The sequence below is a fragment of the Macaca thibetana genome, chromosome 8, assembly GCF_024542745.1.
Source record: "Macaca thibetana thibetana isolate TM-01 chromosome 8, ASM2454274v1, whole genome shotgun sequence".
NCBI classification, from domain to species: Eukaryota; Metazoa; Chordata; class Mammalia; order Primates; family Cercopithecidae; genus Macaca; species Macaca thibetana.
In genome coordinates, this window is record NC_065585.1 from 130268868 (window position 1) to 130295126 (window position 26259).

At 36.6% G+C, this 26259-nt stretch overlaps 1 protein-coding gene across 2 annotated transcripts in view; it reads left to right on the forward strand.

Moving 5' to 3' along the window:
• Window positions 1–26259, forward strand: part of LOC126961626 (rho GTPase-activating protein 7-like) — a 207545-nt gene that overhangs the window by 14169 nt on the left and 167117 nt on the right. The window contains exons 2-3 of one of the 2 annotated variants that reach the window (XM_050802170.1): window positions 3139–4286; window positions 16516–18112. In XM_050802170.1, coding sequence (XP_050658127.1) covers window positions 3264–4286; window positions 16516–16710 — 1218 coding nt within the window. In that variant the 5' untranslated portion in view covers window positions 3139–3263 and the 3' untranslated portion in view covers window positions 16711–18112. Of the gene's footprint in view, window positions 1–3138; window positions 4287–16515; window positions 18113–26259 lie in introns of those variants that run through there. The other variant, XM_050802169.1, reaches the window with a different exon arrangement.

Consider the following 26259-nt stretch of genomic DNA (forward strand, 5'->3'; position numbering starts at 1 on the left):
GCAGCCTTGACCTCCTGTGCTCAAGCAATCCTCCCACCTCAGCCTCCCAAGTTGCTGGGTCTAAAGGTGCATGCTACCAATCCCAGCTAATGTTTGTATGTTTTGTAGAAACATCATCTCCCTGTATTACCCAGGCTGGTCTGAAACTCCTGGCTCAAGTGATCTGCACACCTCAGCCTCCCAAAGTGCTGGGATTATAGGTGTGAGCCATCGTGCCCAGTAATTTTGTTTAATTTTAATGTGCATATTGTATGCCATAAAATTCTTATGTTAAGCCTTGGTGTTACAAAATTAATGCAAACAATGAATTCAAAATCATACACTAATATCTCAAATTTGGAAATTTCACAAGTATTTTCCAGAATCACTGCATCATTAGAAGTACATACAGTCTCTTGTAATGTTAATGTCACGGTGCTTGAACACATGAATTTAAGAAGTGAAAAATCCCCATGGAAATTCACTTCATAAAACCAACATCCTGAAATGACCTACAGTTTTCCAGATCCTCTATCCAAATCCTCAGCAACTGAGCTCATTCTGAATGAAACTGCATGAATAGGATTACAAAAGAAATGTAATAGAAATCTGAAAAATAAGTAGTCAGTTTTTTGAAATGTAATTTTAAATAAGGCAGCCCAGTGAGGAGGCTCATAGGGGAAGTCAGTCTTTTACGAAGACTTCTCTCTCTTATGGGATAGGTTATAATCAATTCAGATGATTTAGGAAATAAGACCTATAAACTCAGATATGATTGACAATAATCTAATGCTCCTATTTATTAATAATCTGTTTTGTCTTTAAATCATAGAGGCAGATTTAACTATAGATCTTACAAACCAAGATTTAAATAGAAACTGTAGATAGGAGAGCTTGCAGACATTCATTTTAAAAAAAAAACTATCAGACCACATGATATGGAATGAATGAGGATGCCAAATGTAATAATGATGGTTATGATAATTGAGAATTTGTATATCTTAAAAATAGAAGTGTACACTTACAGAAATGATTTGGAAATGTTCAAAGCACCTAGATTAGAAATGAAGACAAGAAGAGTTAATGCTTTATTGGATTTATCTTATTTATAATTTCTCTTTGCAGTTAGATTGTCTCAGAACTTGTTGAACTATCTTCCTTTGATTTGATAGAAATACTTACTTGTCAAGGTTGAGTGACAGAAATTAATGAATATTATTGTCAAGTCTTAAAGGCAAAATTTTTGTGTAATTCTCTTTCCTAAAAAGTTAATAAAACTATCTTTCTGCTTAGTAAAAGAAATGAAACAAGAATTCAGGCTCAACTTAAAATAAAAATGTGGTTTAGGAGTGACATCGTAATACCACTTGGCATTTCTTAAGTGAGCCTGCTCTTTCTACACTGGATAAAAATAAAGAGAGAAAAGCATCTAAAACCCTATGACATCCCAAATGTGCCCATGAAAGCAGAAATTTTCTGGCTTGCATCTATGCGTTCTTTCCACTTTCCGTAGCCTCCCACGTTATAATGACTTATGCATGGAATTCAGAGACTTTATATTTTCTTTTGAGTGCAGAGTGAACGTCAACATGGAAAATGTGAAGGCTGACCACTTTTGAAGATGGCCACAGACCTTTGAGGGAACCAAATAGTATCCAAAAAGATACTTGGTCAGTCTGGGATACTAAAATTCTAGCACATGTCAATTTCACCAGTTTTTACAGGGTGGAAATATTTACCTCTCAGGCATATGTTTAGTCAGAATAGCTCGAAATTTTTGTTGGGGAGTCAAGGTCCTTTACAATAGAATAAAGAGATCCAAAATCAGCACAGCAGTTAATCTTGTTTATAGCATAAATCAATAACTCAACCCATGTTGTGTACTGACAGTTCTTCTGTGGAATAAAAACTAAAAGTGTCTGCTCTGTAAATGGGATTTTTCTTTTACAGTCCAATAATATAGTTTCATTGTGGGGCAAAATTTGGGTTAGTCATTTTTATAAGGTTGAGTTTCCACTGGTACTATTTCTTTCCTTTAACTAAGCGTTTGAAGAATTCAAGGCAAAAGGTTGGATACCTGGTATGTGTTTGTATTCTGAGCTTGTCTTATGCATGATTTTCTTGTTTGCTTAAATTTTATGGCCAAATTCTAACAGAAATATGCAAACTAAACTTCTTATAAGCCAAACAGAATGAGACTGAAGTTTCTGAAGAATAGTCCCAATTGTCCTATAGTCATATCTTCCTTTATGTTCACTTGAATTCTTGCATAAAATATTTAGAGTTTACACATAGTAAAGTTATGTGGGAAGAAGGGATGAAGGTAGAATCTCATGATTCCATGAAGACAATGAAGTTTGTTGACTATCTCAGTCTGGGCCTTAGAAGCAGGACCCAGTTTGAAGCTAGGCTCACTTCCTACATGTATAACTTTAGTAAATTATTTAATTTCTCTTAAGCTTCAACAATACCAGCTTGCAAGCTAGTAGTAGCAGTAATAGGATGCATGTATAGATGGATCTGTCCTAAGGCATTGTAAATGGTATGCGTTATGCTTTCTAATCAATGCATTGTGTGTTAATATGTGATAAACTGGATTATTCCATGTTTCTTAGTCACTCCCTGGAGTAACTACACACAGGTCATTTGGGTTCGGTGTTAGCTCTTTCACACACTAATACATTACACATGCTGTCTCTATAGCTCAAGTTTTGCATGAACAGTTCCCTGGTGGCTTTTGCTGTGATTCAAACCAAACAGTGAATAGATTTATTTAACAACTTGTGTTCACAAAAGTAAATCAGGAAAGCATGCCAGCTAGAACAACATGTTTCTTCCAGTGATTTTTATTAAGTATTGCATTTCACATATTTTCTTAATGGAGTTTTAAATGTTCAGTATTTATATCTTTATTCATTAGTGGACCAATCCAATTGCCTTTAAAAGTGTTGCTGATGATTCTTATCAGAAATATTCAATGTAAAATTTCTTACTAATATTAGGCTGCTTCTTAAAGAAATAATGTTATTAAAGCTAATAAACAGAAGCTTTATAAAATCTCTTAATTTTGATAGCATAGATTAAGTCTTCTCTTTTCTAAGATATATTTTGACTTTAGAAATTTATCTGTGACTATATATATTTTTTAATTTTTAATAGGTGGTGAAATGACAGAACCCATTCCTTTCTTTGATTGGTGATTTTGAAATAATCTTTCATCAAGTTTCATCTCCTTTACCCTCATATGGAATATATCTCTATGTCTGTTGTTAAACTACGATGACATGTCTGTAGCTATCAGAAAGAGAAGCTGGGAAGAACATGTGACCCACTGGATGGGACAGCCTTTTAATTCTGATGATTATAACACAGCATGTCATCATGGACTTGTAGCTGACAGCTTGCAGGCAAGTATGGAAAAAGATGCAACTCTAAATGTGGACCGCAAAGAAAAGTGTGTTTCACTACCTGACTGCTGTCATGGATCAGAGCTGAGAGATTTTCCTGGGAGGCCAATGGGTCACCTGTCAAAGGATGTGGATGAAAATGACAGCCATGAAGGTGAAGATCAGTTTCTTTCCCTGGAAGCCAGCACAGAAACACTAGTGCATGTTTCTGATGAGGATACCAATTCTGATTTATGCCTTACAGATGATAAACAGGTTTTGAATACCCACGGGCATAAAACATCAGGGCAACATATGATCGAAGGAGCAGGCTCCTTAGAAAAGGCACTGCCCATCATAGAAAGTAACCAAGTTTCTTTTAACTCCTGGGGAATGGCTGGTAAAACTGAATTAGCACTGGTAAAAGAAAGTGGGGAGAGAAAAGTTACTGACTCTATAAATAAAAGCCTGGAGCTTTGTAATGAAATAGGTTTAAGTGAAATAAAAGATGCACCCAAAGTAAATGTAGTTGATACTTTGAATGTGAAAGATATTGCACCTGAGAAACAATTGCTTAATTCTGCTGTAATTGCTCAGCAACGAAGGAAACCTGACTTCCCTAAAGATGAAAATGAAAGAAGCACCTGCAATGTAGTACAAGATGAGTTCTTGGATATTCCTTGTACAAACAGAGGACTGCCATTATTAAAAACAGATTTTGGAAGCTGCCTTCTGCAGCCTCCTTCCTGTCTCAATGGAATGTCAGCTGAAAATGGCCAGGAGAAGAGTGGTTTTTCACAACATCAAAACAAAAGTCCACCAAAGGTCAAGGCAGAAGATGGCATGCAGTGTTTACACTTAAAGGAGACCCTGGCCACCCAGGAACCCACAGATAACCAAGTCAGACTTCGTAAGAGAAAGGTAAGACGTATGCACAGATTCTCTGGCTTTTGAAATTTTGTAAATATCCTTGGATTCATCAGTTATCATTTTGCTTGGATTAAAAACATATGAAGATGGTTCTTTTGCCCTGTCATGCAGATGCATAATTCAAAGACTACCCACTTGGTCAAACCATCAAAATATGTAAAAATTAAAGAGCAATAATCATTTCACTAATAATATGTATCATGGTTTATGAATAATCTATTTCAGAATTGCGTTAAAAACAGGATTGGTATCCCTTTCTTTAGTTGGAATTAAATAGCCACCAGACAGCTCATAAACATGCAGTTCAAGGCATTCTGTAGATTGATTTCTGATTTTTATAAAGAAAGTCATGGTACTGTTATAGCATTTATTTGGGCATATTTCTTTTTCTCTTCAAAAAGAGTATGTTTTCATAAGAAAAAAAAGTGGTATAAATCACATATTTAAAATAATCCCTTTACATATACAAAGGCAAAACTACTCCCACCCCCAAAATGCGCTGATGCCATTTTAAGTGATACCCTGGCATACTCACCATCAATAGATGTATCACAGTCTCTGTTTCTTGACACAACTGTGACTTAAATGTTGACCAGAAAGGGCTAATAACCGAAATTATGTTTTATGTTACAGCCCCTTTGAGTAATTCTAAAAATGCCATCCTCCCCTGCGAAGCTTCCAAGTGAGAGAAGCAAGGGCTCAGATGGTGCTACCTGAATTATGGTTTAGCAAGTGAACCCTTGACTAAAACCTGTCTTTTCTACAGAATTTCCCCACATTTCTCCAAAAACCGTAGTGAGTTATAGTCCTGATATAAGTCCAAGTACAGTTGCTTCTTCTATAAACCCTACATGGCCATTGGCATTGAAGAAAGCTTACAGTTTTGACACTGATATGCACCGATTAAAACATATATCCTTGCCCCTCTCTTGAGATATTCATCCATAACTGCAATTCTCCTAAACACAAAACTAATGTTCTTTGTTCTGTTCAACTGGGGCTATCTACCATGAGAAAAAAATCTCCTACTTTCTTTGTAGTGAAGAAATCTGGTTTTCATAGACTGTGGTTTTGCTAACAAACTAGTTCAGTAATGTGTTGTGAGTTAGTTTAAATGAAGTCAAAGACTTTACAGCAAAAATCAGTGTCCACAAGCTATATGCCAACAGAGCATTTTGTGCTTCTGGCAGACTCTCCCTTCCTTACATAAGTTTTATGAAAATGTTAATGCTCTATAAAGTTGTTATGATTAAAATGATTAGGTCACTCTTTCAAAAACTTTCATATATCCTATCAAATCTGTTTGAGGGGATGCTATAATCTCATTAGACAGTATTAACTGACCTATGGCATAGCTCCCTAAAATAAAACAAACTCCGCCCAACTGCCAATGGAAACATTAAACATTCCAGAAACATATACTCACCACTTGAACATTTATATCAATACTAAGAATGCTGGAAAGAATTTACTCTTGGACGTGTCACTATAGCATGGTTGCCTTTTGAGAGTTATAATTATATCTCATTTACAAGTTCGAATTTAAATATTCTATTTTAAGCATTCTGTCATGCTAAAGTGTTGTGACATTGTCTGATGGAATATTTTCTTTAACTCTACAACCCATTTAGGATGCCTTCTAATAAATAGATTAAATGAAAAATTTTAGGTTGGGAATTTACCCTAGAAAACTACGGTTATGGGAGAAGTCCTTAGAACTAAAATGTATAAGAATTTTTGTTTTATGCATTCTTGGATGAGTGTTAAAATACTGTGGAATTGGCAATTCGTCATTTTTAGAAATTTACCAGAAGAAACAATAGAGAATATTCATAGAAAGATACATACAGAGGTGTTCATCATTATACTGCATGTTACTGAAAGAAAAACGAAACAGTCTACATTTGCATCAATAAAGAATTTGTTTAGGCCGGGCGCGGTGGCTCACGCCTGTAATCCCAGCATTTTGGGAGGCGGAGGCAGGTGGATCACGAGGTCAGGAGATAGAGACCATCCTGGCTAACACGGTGAAACCCTGTCTCTACTAAAAATACAAAAAATTAGCCAGGTGTGGTGGCAGGTGCCTTTAGTCTCAGCTACTCAGGAGGCTGAGGCAGGAGAATGGCCTGAACCCCGGAGGCGGAGCTTGCAGTGAGCCCCACTGCACTCCAGCCTGGGCGACAGAGCAAGACTCCATCTCAAAAAAAGAAAAAAAAGAAAGAAAAGAAATGGTCTAAGAATTTGTTTATTATTTATCTTGTATGGAATACTGTGCTGCCATTAAAAAGATGGAGTGAGATCCAAGCACACTAACTTAAAGAGGTTCATGATATAGTATATCTGAAAAACAACAGTAGCAGACTAATATGTATAGATAGCCAAACCTTAATGTCAAAATGTGTGTGTGTGTGTGTGTGTGCATGTGGGTGTGTGTGTATATATATACGTATGTGTGAATGCAGACAGTAGTATAAACCTCTCTGTATGACTGAATAATATGTGAAATCCTGGCTAAATAGGCACAAAATTGTTAACAGCAATTACATTGGATGAGTGGAATTAAAAGAGCAGAGGGAGGGGTTTTCATTTTTTACCCCATATAATTTTTATAAAAGATCACAGAATTATGTATGAAATGCATACACTGAACAGAAACACACCAAAAAATAATATTTGATGTATAAACTGAGGCATTTTCTGCATGGCACAAAACAACCTTTTATTTGCATTATTACTATGATTCTTACTGCTTTTATAAATTATAAACAAATATTTATAAAGTTTTTCACACTATTGACAAGAGTTCTAATCAACTAGTTGATGTCTAATACTAGTGCAACTAGTTTAGAAGAAATACGTTTTTTGGAGGCACACGTGTGCCACGTTTTCATGTCTGTAGGGAATGTGATGCCAAATGGTCAAGTGGTAGAAACAGTCTGCTAATTGTCTATATATTTAAAACTGTCAGCCATAGTAATACCTGTAAGATAAGAACTTGGAAAAGTGAAATCGTATAAAGGCTAATATCATTTTAGTTATGGAATTGTAATCAGCTCATTATCTGATAATCACATGAGTGAATCAAATCCTTCAATAAATTTGTGCACATCGATTTCTTTTGTCAAGATAACATCAAGGTTCTAAGACTTGAAGAAAAAAAATAAAAGAGCTTATAAGGGTGATCTCCAAAATGTACTGAAATAGTGCTCTAGAGATATCATTGTGCTTTTGATATAAATTATCATTTCTTGAAACCCACAAATCTTGGCAGGCATTCATCATTTTCCAAAGCTTAGTGTTACTTAGTTTCTGATGATATTTCTGACTATCAGAGTTTAGTCACACATATATTTATTAGAAGTCTCCGTTGGAGGGGATTACATTTGTAGTATATGTACTACAAGTATATACCTATGTTTGTAGTATATATGTAGTATACAGGGGATTACAAATATTGACCTTTTAAGCCAATAATTCCTCTAAATAGGATGAAATATATAATGAAATTGAAGCCACTGATATCAAAGGAAGACCAAATGAATCGTGAGCAAATGTTAGAGAATGTGCCATAAGGTTGGGTGACATATGACCAGCACTCACAGGGCCTGGCTGGTCTCTGGGGTGAGGCGGCTGGTTAAAAGCAATTCTGAGACAAATTCCAAAGTAGTCTGGAGGAGGGAGACAGTCTAAGAAGTGGTCTCTTTAAACCAGACGAGATGTGAAGATGGAAAACATTTAGGGAAAGACTTGAGGTTAGACATTTTTTCTTAAAGAAGTGGTTTACTAATTAGAGAGAGTCCAGAATTCAGTCTTCTGTAAAGACTACTTAAACAGTTCTGAATTTTTTGAATAACCATAATAATTATATAAATGTCTGAACATATGTTTATTTGCTCACATAAGAAATAATCCATATTACAAAGCAAAATAAACTCCAATAAAGATGCAAAGATAATGTGAACTATAAGAAGACACCTAATTCTACATTCCAACAAAAACCTCATATTACAACAACAAATTAAATGAATGTTAGGCTCTTAGTTTATCCCTCAGGTTTGTGTGTGTTTGTTTATTTCTTGGAGATGGAGTCTTGCTTCCTCACCCAGGCTGGAGTACAGTGGTGTGATCTCCACCCACTGCAACATCTGCCTCCTAGGTTCAAACAATTCTCCTGCCTCAGCCCCCTTAGTAGCTGGGATTACAGGCATGTACCCCCACATCCGGCTAGTTTTTATATTTTTAGTAGAGATGGGGTTTCACCATGTTGGCCAGGCTGGTCTCAAACTCCTGACCTCAGGTGATCCACCGGCCTCAGCCTCTCAAAGTGCTGGGATTACAGGTGTGAGCCAATGTGCCTGGCCTGTATCTCAGTATTAATTAGGCTATAGATTTGTCTGCTATCTCTGAAAACATAATAGTGGTTCAAGTGACATATTTCTCTCACACACATACAATAGGGATAAGAAATTCTGAACCAATATATAGGCTCTATGCCTTGAGAATCCACACCCCTTTTATCTACCCTCTCTGCTGTCTTGAGTCCTCATCTATATTCAAGTCAGTGGGAAGGCAAAAGGGTACAGGGGTAATCACACCCGTGTATACAGGCAGTGCCCAAGTCATGGGCTTCACTGCAATTTCATGGGCTAGAATTTAGTTTCATAGGCACACCTAGCAATAAGGGAACTGACCATTGGAATCTGCATTCTGGACAAGCAGATTATGTTCACTAAAAGTTCTATTATGTTCACTAAAAGAACATATGTTCGCTAAAAGTTCTATTATCAAAGAAGTATGGGACAATTTATATTGAGAGATAACTCATAACATAAATATTGAGGAATAATGCTCTAACATAAATATATTCCAATATATCGTGACATGTTGTGAAAGAAATAACCAAGCTGCATATATGTTCTGTGGCATTCTGTATAAATACTAGGTGCTTTAATTTCACACAACAGAATACTTTTCCTCATTATGAAACTATTTGATATATTAAGTGATGTTTATCAAATGATATATCATTTCTTACAGAAAAACTGTCCAGGAATAAAACATTATATTATACATACTGTACTTTAAATCTCTGGAAAATATAATACATCGTCTATGACTGACAAAAATCAAATATTTTCTCCTTATTCTATATTTAAAATATGCAAACATTTGGTAAAAGGACACTCATACCGGAAATGATATTCTCTTTCCTTTCTATCCCCTAAATGCCAATGGGGGAGATTTGTAACAAGGGGAGGATAACATTGACCAATGGGTGACATAAAGAAGATAGTAAATTGTGCAGAAAACGGAATGAACAAAAGTAGGAGGCTGGCTGGGACAATATAAAAGGAAAGGAACCATTCTAAACAAATAAGTTCTATTGTTCTATACCTCTTTACAATGTAAAGAGGTATAGAATGTATTATAATTATATTTAACAATATAACAAGTATTGTAACTATAGTTAACAATAATATATAGTTTCAAATAGCTAGAAGAAGGATATTGAATGTTCCCAGCACATACGTTCTCAGACATGATCAATGTTTGGAATGATGGCTCTAATATTGTATATATCACAACATCATCTATATGCCCCATAAGTTTATAAACAATGTTTATGTATCAACTGAAAATTTTTAAATTCAAAAAATAAAGATTAAAACAAGAAATGAAAACCTAAAAGATAGTTAAGCCAAGGCTCTGGGCTAATGTAGCAAGATATGTGGAATGAAAGCAAGGACAATGAAGGAATTAGCTTATGAATAAGCTTAGTATGAGCCGACAAGGAGGGAAGGAATGTAAAGCGGGGTAGGTGTATATATAGCTCTGCAGATAAATTCATAATAACAGTATTATTTTACACCAAGCTTGCGCTGGTTTTAATGACACAGGCCTGTTGAGCAGATTGCGCTTTCTAAATCCCCTTGTTTTGACACTTGTTTCCCTAGGTTAAAGATTGGAGCTGGCAGTGAAAGCTTATTTCCAAGTGGTTAGTTGGTGTGTAAATTCATAACAAGTTCTTGTGACAGTTCTTATCCAACATACTCTTAGTGAGTTTTGTGTCCCAGGTAAAGCTAATAGCTTTGTAAATAACTTGTTTTGTGCTTCACTGGGCCACGGAAAACTATCAAATAATTTCATGCCATTTAAACTGGTTTTTGCCTTATAAATAACCAGAAAGCCAAAAATGTATTTGCAGACATTTGGGGCTCAAATACATTATCTCATGACAAATAAATATAAGTCTAAAACCAACTCAAAATGCAAAAACATTTAATTGTAAGATAAAGGAAAACACTAGGTATAGCGTCTGTTAAAATCAATCCATAATAAACATTGAGCATTTTCAGTATCCCAGGTGCTATTCTATGCGCTCGGTCCATCACCATGAGCCAGGTAGCAGAGTTTATTCCATTGCAAAGCATCTAGTCACTGAAATCCCACTGGAGATGCCAAGTAGGGCTTCTGTTTGACTGACATATAAGGCTGGCACTGAAGAGAGGGGAGAGTAGTGAGAGAGGTGGAGGGAGAGGAAAAATAGAGAGAGAGACAGAGAGAGTAAGTGATAGAAAAAAAGGACAGGCTAAAATAGGATAGCAAAAGTAGCACTGGTCATTTGTAAAGAAAAAAAATAAAGTCTTTGACAAAAAAGAAATATGTAGCAGGCTGGAATCAGATTCAATTTCAACAGGATGATGTGGTTATCACAAGCAGGAATTTTACAGAGAGACAAGGAACATGAACTTGACTCCAGGGATTATAGAGCTGATGGAGCTAAATCATTGCTATTTTTTTACATCAGGTATTCTGATGACGACAGTCAGCCTTATGGACTTTATCTCCAATAGGCTAGAGGTGGAACCCTCATATAAGCTCATATTGCAAGATCCTCAAATGATTGACTTTTGGGGGGTGTTCGCTTTCCCCAGTTTTCTCAGTCAAGTTAGTTGCTCAATTCTCTCTATATCCACAGAAGACATATTACTGACATGAGGTATATCATCCTATTAAAATCCTATGTATAATGTATGATAAACAAATTCATTGGAATCCAACTGATTCCACCATTGCTAACTAAAATGTAGCTCACTGAGCGCAATTATTCAACCTTGTGTCCACAGCGCTTAGAACCTGTTCATAAATGCTACAAATAATGAATGCCTTTGTTGTAGTAAGATATTTATTTTCAGAGGATAATGCCAAGTGTCAGGAACCCAAATTACAAAGATGCAGAACTTAAGTCATACAACCACCACCACTGGCCGCATATCCCCTCTTTGTTCTGCCTGCTTGTTCCGTGCTAAATCAGGACATAAGGGAAGAAGAGGGACAAGGGAATCATGTAAAATCTGGATCTCTGAGGAGACCTTCAAGACTGAGATCATTATTATTCTGTGCCTCAAAAGAACTCATTAATCATAACTAATTAGTCAATAGCAAACTATGAGTAGTAAATGTTATTTTGAAGATACTTAGTTGTATCCAGAGAGGAGTGGACAAGGATGAGTGTAGAAAAGGAAAATGTTAGCATATCCATTCATGTTTATTTTAATTTACCATTTAATTTTATATATATTCTTTAACATAGATATTAATATAAAAGTGTATGTGTTACTGTTGATAAGTAAGTAACATAAACATGCTTGCAAAGGAGTCCATGTCAAAAATGTCAGGAGGCCACCAGTCTAGAAATTCCATAACTTTTCTGATTAATGTCACTACGAGGAAGTTGGGGGTGGAGTGGAGGGAAGATGACAGGAAGAATAGAATAAAAGATTGAAAGACAAATGATTGGGGAGATTGAGAAGCATTTGTTTAGAGAGTGTCAAACACTGACAAATTCTTTTTTAATTTTAATTGTGCAAATGACATAAAGTTGCCAGATTTGCTGCCAGATGCCTTTAAGGCAACATATATATATATGTATATAAAATATATTATGTTCAGATTTAATTGCCCTCATTCAGAATATATATATTTTCTGAATTTATATGTGTGTGTGTGTGTGCACGTGCACAAGCATATATATATATTTATATAAATTCTGAATGAGGGTCATTAAAACTGAACATTCCTTGTTCCAGATATTATTGGGGGAAAAAAAGTAGTTATGATGTATGAGGGGCCTCTGATCCAATCAGTGACTTGGACCAAAATTGCACATTTACATTTAGTTGTTAATAGGATCATGAATGAGTTCCCATTAGCCCAACATCAGCTTTTATTGGAGCAAGAATTAATACACTTTTATGATGTTATTTTAAATAATGAATGGTTATTTCAGAGCCAGTTGTTCATTGGAGGCTATCATAATAGTGAAACTGATTTAGTTTTGTTCCTCATGGATTTCTGTTACTATAAACCATGACGAATTTATTAATCTTTTAATACCAAAAAACCACCATAGGTTTTGGCTGCCTCCCTCGAAGAAATGCCAATATCCACACAAGTTGGGGCAACTCACATAACCTATGTAACAGATCCCTGCCTCTTATCTGGGCACCAGACACAATGGTGCCCACAGGATCTGTTTGTTTTCTGGCTCATGTTCTTACAAATAATGTACTTATCCCTTGCTGCCAACAAGATCTCTATTCCACAGATAATTTTCTAGCTGTGAAGAAAATTATAATGCTATTTTAAAGATAACTTCACCAATTTCAAAGGAAACACAAGCAACTGGGAAAAATAAACTTTTACTCGTTTCTTAGTTCTAGTTCTATATTGACATAGGAATAAAACTAGTGATTAATGAACCTCTTCAATTTTTTTAGCTTCTATTTTTTGAGCCAATGAAACTTCAAAAGGGTTTACAGCTTTTTATGCACATTAAAAATTAACCCAGAGGTTTTTGAAAATATTGAAATAGCATCATTATTTGGTCTAGAAAATGAATGGTTTGGTCTGAGCTTGATTTTCCAGCCAAGAGAGTAAGCTGTGATGAGGAAAACAGCACAACCTAAAGTGGGGGATGTTATTTAACCTTTGTGAGCCTTTCATGCCCCTGGAAAATGGAGAGAACAGTCTCGGCCTTACAAGGTTGTTAGGAACATTAAGTAAAATGGAAAGTCTGATTAAGCATCTACATAGTACAGCACCTAGAACAATGGTATTTTCTAACCAGAATTTGAGATGATGATCTGACAGCCAAACAATTGAAGTGCAGAATTATTATATCTGAAAATAGCAAATTCTAGTAGAATCTATATTCACAGCATATATAACCAGCCAGCGTAAGTAGCTTCTTCAGTGGGAAATTTCTGGAGTCCTGCACTGCCCAGGGTTAAGTGTCCACAGATTCTTCACTATGCCTAGAACAAAATAAAGAAGCCAACAGCCTCTGAAGCCAAACTGCCTGGGTTTCAGTCCTGCTTCCCTCACACGTATCTTTCTAATCTTAAAAATTATTTAATCTCTCTATGGCACAGTTTTTTTTTTTCATTTGTGTAACAGGATTCTTCATCTGTTGTTATAAAGATTAAATGAGTTAATATATACAAAGTAGTTAAAAGTATCTGTGAACACACAGTAAACACCTTGTGACTTCAGCTATTATTAATAGTAGCAGCATTTTTTGTTTGTTTGTTTGTGTGTTTTAGTAAATTTCACTAATTATAGATCTGAGAGTTTCTTAGAAAAATCTCGGGGCTAGGGGCAGGGACTGACAAATTTTGAGAGAGAATTGAGAAGGTATGTCAACTCACATGGACATCTGAGATATCAAATTTTATTATTAAATGGTAGAGCCAGCCAGGCACAGTGGCTCACGCCTGTGATCCCAGCACTTTGGGAGGCCAAGGCGGGTAGATCACCCTGAGGTCAGGAGTTCAACCCCAGCCTGACCAATATGATGAAACCCTGTCTCTACTAAAAATATAAAAATTAGCCAGGCATGGTGGCATGCACCTGTAATCCTAGTTGCTCGGGAGACTGAGACAGGAGAGTCACTTGAACTCAGGAGGCAGAGGTTGCAGTGAGTCAAGATTATGCCATTGCACTCCAGCCTGGGCAACAAGAGCAAAACTGCATCTCAAAAAAAAAAAAAAAAAAAAAAAAAGAGGAAGCCTACAATATTCATTCATTGGCTAAATAAACATTTATTATCTTCTCTTTCCCATGTACTTTGCTATGTGTGGTGTAGAATATGAATAAGAATATATATGCCTTCTTACCTAAAGGTGTTTACACATTAGTAGGGATAATGTAACACACAAATAACTAACTTTCATATTAAGTGTAATTAACTTCAGTAAGTTTTGAACTAGAAGTACAATTATATCATAATTAGGTTCCAACATAATTAAAGCTAGAAAGTATTCAGATCTCCAGAGATCGGGCTAAGGGAGGATCCCTTTCCAGATGGGGAGGTCAGAAAAGGCTTCCCTCAGATGGTGTCTGGGCTGAGTTTTGAAGGATACACTAGATTTTGCACTTGTGGGAATAAATGAGGGAAAGGGATCTCTTTGAGGCATTTTAACTGTTCTGTTTTCTGTTTCTGTCTTCAAACTTCTATTTTTTAGCTAAGTAATTTCTGGGCTCACCATATTTTTAAAAATTATCTAGATTTCAATATACTAATGAGTCCTGAAAATGATGCTGACTTGATAGCTATGTTAATTTGCTCCCTAGCTAGTATTTGATTAATTAATAAAAAAGCTAAATGAAGATTGTGGAAATGTGCTTCTTGACTAAGACATTAACAGGAGATATATTAACAAAATGGTTCAACTATGAAATAATAATATTAGGTATTCATTCCCACTAACTCTCAATTCCCTCAGTGATACATAAGAATCATGGACGGAATGTTTTTAATACATTATTTTATATAGTTTTGACCAGTTATAACAAGGTGATTTATCAACATAATTGACTGAATGCATGAGAAGTAAAAAGGCATGAGAGTAATTCCTTGTTCATTAAAACTTCAATGCCTATTATGTTTTATATTCTACTCACTTACTGGCCTTAGGCATAATTAGAAATTTTCTGTAGTATCACTTTGAAGAGATACCCAAAGGTATTTTAGTCAGAGTGTAAAGCAGACAAGAAATGTACTTCATAAATAATCTGATAAAATATAAAATTTCAATGGTCACCTTCTTTAAGTGTAAAACAAGAGATTTTCAGGCCAGGTGTAGTGGATCACACCTTAATTCCAGCACTTTGGGAGGCTGAGGCGGGTGGATCACAAGGTCAGGAGTTCAAGACCAGCCTGGCCAAGACGGTGAAACTCTGTCTCTACTAAAGATACAAAAATTAGCTGGGCATGGTGGTGGGCACCTGTCATCCCAGCAAGTCAGGAGGCTGAGGCAGAGAATTGCTTGAACCCAGGAGGCGGGGATTGCAGTGAGCTGAGATCACACCATTGCACTCCAGCCTGGGCTACAGAGTGAGACTCTGTCTCAAAAATTTAAAAAAAAATGAATAAATAAAAAAAAGAAGAATAAATTTCTAACTCTAAGAACAGAAAATAGGAGCCTGCAGACCCTGTGAGTTCAGCAACTATGCTGTTCATCTTCTCTTGTTATGGGACAAACTTTGAGTGGGAAAAATTAGTGCTGAGGTTCAGTGTACTAAGACTCAATTTTTACCATTATTGTATAAAGAATGAATGTCAATTTAGGGCACAAAATTCATTGGTGAATTTCTGAATGAGATAAACTTTTTCTTAAGAGAATTATGACATGTAGATAGCCCAAACCTATGGCAGGAATATTAAGAATAAAGTAAATTTACTTAGCAAAAATATTATGGATGTCCATTCATTTTCAGTATCTGTCATAATCATGCACAAATGGAAATGCAATATTTTGCCTCTTGCAAAAGTATACTCATTATTGAAACCTGGAGTAGAAGAGGTGACAAGCACAAAAGAACCAAGTGGTCACTACCACAGGGACGACATTAGTAAGTCGACTAATTGTGCTCTGATCTCACGTTTCCAAAGGAATTTCAAAAGGAAGCCACAGCAGGCTTCCCTTAGAGGGCCTGTGGATAATTTGCCTCACCCCATCCACAAAAGCACAGGGAAATGGGACTTTGAGTCAATATCACAGCTGACCAGTGCCTACATTAAGAAACAATCTGCCAAGTTCTTGTATACAGAATGATGATTTCTCACCCTATGTATCTGCTGTTGTGTAGTTGGGACTTTAATTTCCAATCCATTCATCTATCACATCCCTTGCATTTTGCCTTTGTTTTGTTGTAGGATAACCACAAGATCTTGAATATCCTGTCCTATGTTCATTTATCCAACAAGCAAGTAATTGCTCAGTTGACTAGACCATGCGAAGTGTCATCTTACAAACAAATATGGATGAAAGACCCAGAATTTGCATTTCATAGATTCATGGAATGTTTCCATTGGAAAAAACTAAATACCCTTGCATTTCATTTGAAGTAAAATAATGTGTGGGTATTGACAAGATCAAGGAGCTGTAACTTAGAATGTTAATAGTGGTATGTCATTGTACCAATGTGAAGTTTCTGCCCCACGGAGAAAATGCTGAGTTGAACATTATTATGGAAACTCTATAATTTAAAAGTAATCAGAAAGAATTGGCCAACATCGAAATGTAACACAAACCTAATATTAAGGTTTTTTTAAAAAATGATGAAAGGAAGTATTTTATGCCTCTTTCAGACATTTCTCTACTTTGTGCGCAGGGAGAAAAAAACATCTGAGAATTTAACTGCCATTTCAGGCATGTGCTGACAAAAACATAAATGAATTTTTTAAAGCAAAATGGAATGGAGTCTAAAATGAGCTTTGTTTTTTTTCTATGTTCTCCTGGTTTCTACTTTTGTAATAAAAATGTGCTTTTTCCTGAGGCATGGATTTTCATTTGATTCGATTATTCTGTACTCCTTCCCCATGGTCAACATACACTTTTATCATAAATGTGATCTCTGTCCACTTAAAAGTTACAAAGTGCTTTCTCTCAGATGTTCACAGTGTTTGGATTGAGGCATGATAAATTTTAAACAAGCTGAAAAGTATTTCAAACAAGTCCCATGCCATGAGCAATTGTCAAGAGGGCAGAGGATAAAGGAAGTTAGCTAGCAGATTTCTGTATACTCTTCATGCAAATTTTTCTTTTAAACATGTCAGTGATCACATAAAGCACTAAATTTTTACACTTAAAATTCTGCTTAGACTAGAAACAAAAAGCATGCTAAGTTGTGCATCAGCCTTTCCTGGGCAACTTAAAATGGAAATAAATCTATTTTTGACATTTCATACCCAATGGTTATTGGAATCCTAAATCTTCAAGCCTGACCATTGAGATAATGTATCTTCTGATAGAGAATAAATGAACAATAGTTTTGTGGGTTATGTGAAGTCTGTAGATTACGAGATTTAATTTCTAACTTTCACATATGTCTTTCCATTTTTAAGAGGACCAGATTTACTCAGGGGATGTCAATAGATACATTACTACATTGATACAGTGAGTGATGCATACAAACTGCTGTCCAAGATTTGCACCTCTAGTATTCCTTTCTAAAAGCATGGCTGTGCAATGCCAAGCTAGAGTTCCAGTTATTGCACAGAATGTCATGGCAAAATGTGGTGTACATAAGGTCATTCGAGATAGCAGAAAATAGTGTAGGGTGGCATGTAGCAACAAGAAGTGCATGTTCAGACAAGGACGATGCTACTGTCTCTTTTCAAACTATATTGAAGTCATTTTAAACCTATTGTTTGTTTATAATGAGAGAATAAAACTGAATATTGTGGCTAACAAAAATGGCTACACTATGGTTTTCTATACAGCATCAGGACTTGGGAAAGAAAAATAAAAGTCAGTCTCTATGTAGGAGAAAATAGTAGAAGTGTGTTAATAGAATTCCAAAATCCTTGCTATTAAAAGAGAGTATAAAGGGGCTACAAAGCCATGTTTAAAGTACCAAAGATTTAAAATAGCCACCACACTTAAGGTGAATCATAACGTTGTCTAGGGGTTTTTATTGTTGTTCTATGTTTAAAATCCTGGAGAGCTGTACTTGACATAGCATTTTCAAGTAGTGGGTACCATTTCAACCACTTCATAAGTGCTTAATTCTGGAAGAATTATTAGCAAATAAGCAAATATTTTGTCCTAAGTTTTCTGGTCCAACCACTGTGAGACTCACAGTAATCTCTCTTCTGCTTACTGGTCATAGCGCACATCCCTGTCATGGCCAGTAGGTACCCAGGTGAGAAGGACCAGATGGACTTTTTCTGTATGTACAACAGATGGCCTTGAGGGACTGTTTATGTTCAAAGTGACATATTTACCTTCCCCACTGTTGCTGCCATTAGTTCCTTCTGGGCAGAATTTCATTTCCACTCTGATAACACTCTTCTGCATTTTAACAAGGATGCTGTGAAACTATGAAACCAAGAAAACTAAACAGATACGTAGAATCAAGAGTGAGTTGTAAGCAATATTCATTACTCATGTGTTCAGTTCCATCCTTCCCTTAAGGAAGGAGTTCAAAAGCCAATTTACTTTGAAGCAAAGCAAATTAAAGTATATCCATCGCTCCAAAAACTAAAGAAAATCAGTCCAGGCATATAAGCCTTATTTCAGAAATTAAAAATGTTTATTGAGAACGGCTGCTAGATTCATATTGTTATCTGTCCGTATGTACCTGTGAGCTAGTCATAGGTAGAGAAAGTTAAGCTGAAAAACAGAGATTGAGAATGAATCTTCACTTTAGAAACACTGTAAAAATGGACTTGCAAGTTTAGTCTTATTTAACAAGTCTAATTAATTCGAATTTTATATCCTCATGATCTCTCAGACCCATTTCCTTTATTCTTTACCATCTTTTCCTCAAATTACTGCTACATTTTCTTAACCGGCCTCTTGGCCTTTGGTCCTAACCCTTTCCAATCCATATTCCACACTGCAGCTCAGATTGTCTTTATTATTTGTTTTTTTATTTTGAGACGGAGTCTCACTCTGTTGCCCAGGTTGGAGTGCAATGGCGTGATCTCGGTTCACTGCAACCTCCGCCTCCCAGGTTCAAGCAATTCTCTTGCCTCAGCCTCCCTGGTAGCTAGGACTACAGGTGATGCTACTACACCTGGCTTTTTTTTTTTTGTACTTTTAGTAGAGATTGGGTTTCACCCTGTTGGCCAGGCTGTTCTCGAACTCCTGACCTCAAGTGATCCACCAGCCTCAGCCTCCCAAAATGCTGGGATTACAGGTGTGAGCCACCATACGCTGCCCCAGACTATCTTCAAACAATGCAGATCTGTACTTCTCCCTTCTATCGCTTCAAAATTCCAATATTGAAGACATGGTTTTCCAGGATAGTCACAATCTGGGCCCTGTTCACCTATGCCATCTCATCTCGAGCTTCTCCTCATTCCACACTTTACAGCAAACTTAAACTTCTTCCAGTTACCTCTCACACACACTCTCTCCCTGAAAGCTCTCCCAGCTCACCTCCCTGCCCTTGCCTAACTGGTTTTTCGGTCATTCTTCAAGTTTCTTCTTACATGACACTTCACTTAAAATGTCTTCCCTGAAACCCTCAAAAACTGAATTGGGGCCTCCTTCTAGGTGTCTCTGTGCATCCTGCAATTACGTGCCCTACCACAGCACCTGTCACACTGGATTGGAATCATCTATTCACTTATTCATACTGTCGTGATTGAACTGTGACCCCTCAAATGGTACATGCATGTTGTAACCCCTGGAACCTGCAAATACGATCTTGCTTGGAAAAAGGGTTCTTTGCAAATGTAATCAAGTTAGGGATCTCAAGGTGAGATCATTCTGGATATCCCAGGTGCACCCTCAATCTAATGACTAGCGTCCTTATAAGAGACAGAAGAGGAGCAGACATGGACACACAGAGAAGGCCATGTGAAAAACAGAAGCAGAGATTGGACCAATGCAACTGTAAATAGATGAGTGTCAGAAGCCACTAGAAGCCGGAAGAGGGAAGGAAAGATTCTCCCCTAGAGCCTTCTGAGAAAAGCACAGCCCTGCCAACATACTTTGACTTCTCGCCCCTAGAATTGTGAAAAAAATTCCTGTTGTTTTAGAACAGTTAAGTTTGTAGTGATTTGTTAGAGCAGCCTCAGGAAACTAGTATACAACCCTACAATTCAAACTGTAAATTCCTTGAAGACAGGGACCATCACACTCATTACTTAGTCACCATCCTCTCCTTAGCGCCTAGCATGTGCCTGGTGTACAGCATGCATTTATTAAATTTCTATTGAATGAGTGATTGAGTGAGGACAAGCAGAGCACTTCAAGCATTATCTTATGTCACAATAATCATTAATCCTATTCTTTCACTGTCTCTCTATTCCAATTAAATTGCATAATCACCTCAGGCCATATTGACTCATCTTAAGTTCTACCCAATATCTCTCAAGAAATGCTAATAAAAGGTAACATGACCTATAGTTAATTTTGCATTTTTTGTATGTTTTGTGCTTATTTTTTTTTTTGTATGTAATGCTTAAGTTTTGCGCCAAGCCTTCTCTGTGTGTCCTTGTCTGCTCCTCTTCTGTCTCTCATAAGGACGCTTGTCATTAGATGGAACTCAAGTGATCCAGCTGCCTCAGCCTCAGAAAGTGCTGGGATTACAGGAGTGAGCGACTGCACCCAGCCTATTTGTTGATTTATTCGTTTTTAATATTTATTTAGTTAAATTTATTGTCTTTCCATTTCAAAAGCATAGAGAGTCATGATCTCTCATATCAATTTCCTTTATTCTCTACCATTTTTTCCACAAATTACTGCTACATTTTCTTAACTGGCCTCTTGGCCTTTGGTCCTAACCCCTTTCAATCCATATTCTATACTGAAGTTCAGATTATCTTTACTTACTTACATATTTATTTATTTATGTATTTTGAGACAAAGTCTCGCTCTGTAGCCCAGGCTAGAGTACATGGCGTGATCTCAGCTCACTGTAACCTCTGCCTCCCAGGTTCAAGCGATTATCCTGCCTCAGCCCCCCAGTAGCTGGAATAAAATACAATGCTACCATGCCTGGCAATTTTTTTTTATTCTTTTAGTAGAAATTGGGTTTCGCCCAATTCTTTTAGTAGAGATTGGGTTTCACCCAATTCTTTTAGTAGAGATTGAGTTTCACCCTCCTGGTCAGGCTGGTCTCAAACTCCTAACCTCAAGTGATCCCCTTGGTCCATCTCTCTTCTCCTTCCTACTTTGTATCTTAATTTTTGTTGGTTGTATAAATTTTGCATTTTTATGATTTTAGCATATGTATTCTATCTAATGACTGTTACCATTCTGTGGTTCATCTGTAGGATAAAGATTCAGTCTTTATGATACATAAATATTCACTCCAGAACAAAGCAGTGAAATTGGGCCCACAGGAAGCCGATATAGCCTCTATCTTTAACAGGGAGATCAACCAGGCAGGCATCAAGTTCTAACATATTTTCTTTTAAGTTCCTTCTATTTTGTTCCTGTTTTCTATGCTACACACCTTTCCCATGTCCATGTTCTTTATCTTTCTTATATTCTTATTTTTCTGGTTTACATTTCTCCCTGAATAACTTAATCACATTGTTGTGCATATATTTTTAAGCTCTTGTGGGTCCTTATTTGGCTCATATTTTAACCAACAGTCAAAGAAATTTAACCCTCTATGCTCTATTTTTCCCTTGAGAAACTTGATGACATTTCTCAACTCTCCTGTGACCCAGTGTTTTATATTAGAAGATCTACATGTCACACTGGTGCCTGTCTTTTGTAAATAAGTTGTTTTGTTTGCTTTTGAGACAGGGTTTTGCTCTGGCACCCAGGTTGGGCTGCAAGTGGCATGATCATAGCTCACGGCAGCCCCAATCTCCTGGCCTCAAGTGATCCTCGTGCCTCAGGCTTGGTGGTGCCTTGGTGCTAGTGAGTGAGTTCTTGTGAGCTCTGACCATTTAAAAGTATGTGGCACCTCCACCCACTCCCCTCTCCCTCTCACTCACTCTTGCTTTCATCGTGTGATGTGCCTGCTCCCCCTTCGCTTTCCACCATCATTGTAAGCTTCCTAAGGCCTCCCTAGAAGCTGAGCAGATGCCTGTACCATGCTTCCTGTATAACCTGAAGAACCATAAGCCAATTAAACCTCTCTTCTTTGTAAATTACCCAGTCTCAGGTATTTATAGCAATGCAAGAACAACCTAATACACGGACTGTGTTCTCTGCCTGGTTTTCCCTAGTACCATGTTCATGTTCTACAAATGTAATATTCTCTCAAATCTCTCTGAAAATACTAATTACAGGGATTCTCTTAGAGGTTTTCTAATATGTTATTGGTATTACTAGAATCATTTCTTTTTGTGTAGCAGTCTGTTTCTCTACCATTGATTTTTTTCTAACGATTTAGTGATCTTGGTTGATCTTTCCTAGTTATGACTAAAGAAAATTGGTTGGGTGATTAGATATGATTTCTCCATGATTGGTGTAGGAATATGTTATTTATGTGTCTTCTTTTCTCGTCTCCACCCCATCCAAATCCTCATCTCAGCATGTGGAGGTGATATAATAAATTTGTTGCCATCTCTCTGGATCTAGTATTTTCTCTTATACAAGCTCATTCTACACAGTCTAATCAGATTTAATCTTCCTAAGAAAGCATCATCACTGGATTATTTCCTTTCATAAAAGCACTAACCTACATCTTGGTTTTTTATCAGATGAAGATCATATTTCCCAGCTTGCATTTTTTAATTCCTCTGTGATTAGTCCTGGTTAAAATTTGAAGACCTACTCTCACTACTACGGCAAAGTCTTATAGAAACACAATGTACATCCATGCTCCTGGTCCCCCACGGGCTTTTACTGTCTCTCAGTAGTGGCTCTACTGAGATTACCTCACACCAGCACTTACCACATAACTGTTTCTGCATCTTCCAGTTTCTTTAAGTTACCAAAGCTACATCTTCCATGCTTTCTCCTTGAAGATATCCTCCCTGAGGAAGGAAGGAAAAACGAATGGGGCTTAGTTTTTTTTTATCTTGTTTGAGAATAAACCTGTGGCCCTGATTTGGGGTTAGTACACACTCGTTGAGGGCAGAGAGCACGTGCTTCCTCTGTGTAGCTTCAGTAACTGACATGGAATTGTGAGAAATAGGAAGTTGTCAAGCAGACGGATGGGTGAATAGATTCACAAATGAGTGAGTCCATATTCCCTAAGCTGCAATCCACCACACAACTCTATCTATTTCCAGTAAGGTTGATGTAGGAGAAAAGCACAACTTCCCTTGCTGTATGCCCAGAAAAAGAGAAAAAAATTCACTTACTGTGCTGCCTTCTTATGTCCTTGGCACTGATGTTTTAATCATCATCTTTGATTTCACATACATGAAAGGGTGCATCCTACAATAAAATTATGATAATTTGTATAAATATGTACGTTTGTTAATTCAATCACTAATTCATTAATTCAGTGGGTTCTTTTTTTATCATTGAACACTTGTCATTCTGTTCAAAGATGAACAAGATATTCAAAGATGAATAAATGACTGTAATTCTCCTCAAGAAACTAAAAAAAAAAAAAAAACTTGTAAGAAAAACATTCATAACTCTAACATCTTATGGCACATGCTCCATCCTATTCATTCTGGTTTGTCTGGACCACTCTGGTCTGTGTCTGTTGTTTCCACATCCTGCCTGGTTAGCTCCCCACTTCCCTCTCTGGAATGTCCCAGTTAGGTGATAAATTACATGGTTGACTATGTATTAGCCATACTACTAAAAAAAAAAAAAAAAAAAAAAAAAATGCACTGTATGTGGATGTTAAAATGAAAATTTATCTCATCTCCTCTTTAAACTTTAAACTTCTTAAGGGCATAAGAAAATTCTGTTGGAATTACTGAAATACAATTGCTTATGTTTTCAATCTTCCTAATATTTTTAAAACCTCAATCTAGAGTTTTTAAGAGAGATTAAACTTTGGATAATTCGTATAATGATTTAAAATATCACAAAACAAAGCTACCATCACTGGATGATCACAGAAAGCCATGAAAAACTAATATTTATAAAGCAATGAGTGATCCTAATCAGGATTCTGAAACAATATTTTAAACGCTTCCTATTTATTCTATCTAAAGCACAAAAAGTGTAAAATGCCTTTTGCTTTTAACTCGATGTATTTCCCTCATCACAATTAACCCCTGCAGTTTCTTTCTGCTTCACGAGGCAACCTCCTTACTTTTCCTATTCCCTAGGAAATGGTAAACATTATCTCGCGGAAGTTTAATTTTTCACCAGTACAGTATTCAGTGGAGAACTGGTTATGAAGTAATGACCCAAGTATGTGAGAACTACAGAAAATACGAGATTGAAGGGAGTGATGGTAGTTTAGTTTCATTCTCAGAGTCTGCATAATTTCTCTCTAGTTTTCCAAGATGGCATGCATAGATAGTCTCCTTCCCATCACAAGTTCAGTTCTTGACCCCACACAGCCTACACTTGCCTCACTACAGCTTCACTTTTAGCCTCATGTATCTCGGTCCATAGTATATTCTTCTAGGGACTTGAGTACCAGCCTCAGGGTTTGTATTTTCCCCAGTTTACCTCCAAGCTGTAATACACTGAGGAGTCTCCTCTGGAAGAGAGTTTGTGGTAACAGTTATGTCTTTCTTTTCAATGTGAAACTACTACTGTTTATAATCTATATTTTCTATGGTCGCTATGCAGAATAGGGTCTTTTATTCACTTTTTTTCTTTAATTCACTAAGTCAGTCCAAAAATCTCCATGGCTTCTGGGCACATGCTAAGAATAACAGAAAATTTATTATTTTAACCACTGTGCTTAGCCAAAAACCCAATATAAAAGATGGCCTTTTACTGGGCCCTCAAAATCAGAAGATTAAAGTCCTTTTGAATCAGAATTGAAAATCAATACTTTCTTCAAAGTAAAGATTTTTTGAAACAAACTTTAATAATTAAGGTATCTGTGCTATATCATAGGGAACATCTTTTTATTAAAGGCTGTTTTAACAAAATTCAACCCTGATATAAACGTTTGAGGCATGAAAGGAAAAACAGCAATAAATATTTAGAAACTTATTTTCTTTTTAAACTGAAATTATGGTCTGATCTCTTTGGCTTTTTTTTTTTTTAATGTCATTTTGCTGGATGCAGTGGCTCACATCTGTAATCCTGGCACTTAGGGAGGCTGAAGTAGATGGATCGCTTGAGTCCAGGAGTTCCAGACCAGCCTGGGCAATATGGCGAAACTCTGTCTCAACAACAACAACAACAAAATGCAAAAATTAGCTAAGCATGGTGGTACATGCCTGTAGTCCCATCTACTCTGGGGTCTAAGTCAGAAGGATAGATTGAGCCCAGGAGGCAGAGGCTATAGTGAGCCAAGATTGTGCTACTGCACTCCAGCCTGGTGACAGAGCAGGACCTGTCTCAAAAAAAAAAAGTCATTTTAATTATATTACTATCAAATATGTTCTCATTCTATTGTTAATGCCTAGCCTTTGATTTGGTACAAAATCATAGGAAATTTAGTGGCCAAATAAAGAAAACTAACAAAAAAAATTGGGAAATTAATTTATGTCTTAGTTTTTTCAGGATGCTGTAATAAAATACCAGAGACTGGGTAGTTTATGAACAATAGAAATTTATTTATTAAAGTTCTGGAAACTGGGAAGTCCAAGATCAAGGCACTGGCAGATTCAGTGTCTGGTAAGAGCCCATTTCCCGGTACACAGATGGCATATTTTCATTGTGTCTTCATGTGGTACAAGGGATCAGAGGTCTCCTTTGGGTCTTTTTTTATTAAGGATACTAATCCCACTCATGAGAGCGCTACCCATGTAACCTAATCACTTCCCAAAGGCTCTGCCACCTAATACCATTGCATTGGGGATTAGGTTTCAACATATAAATATGGGGGAACAGAAACTTTCAGACCATAGCAATCTCAGAGATCCTTCATTCTTGATAACTCAGGTTGA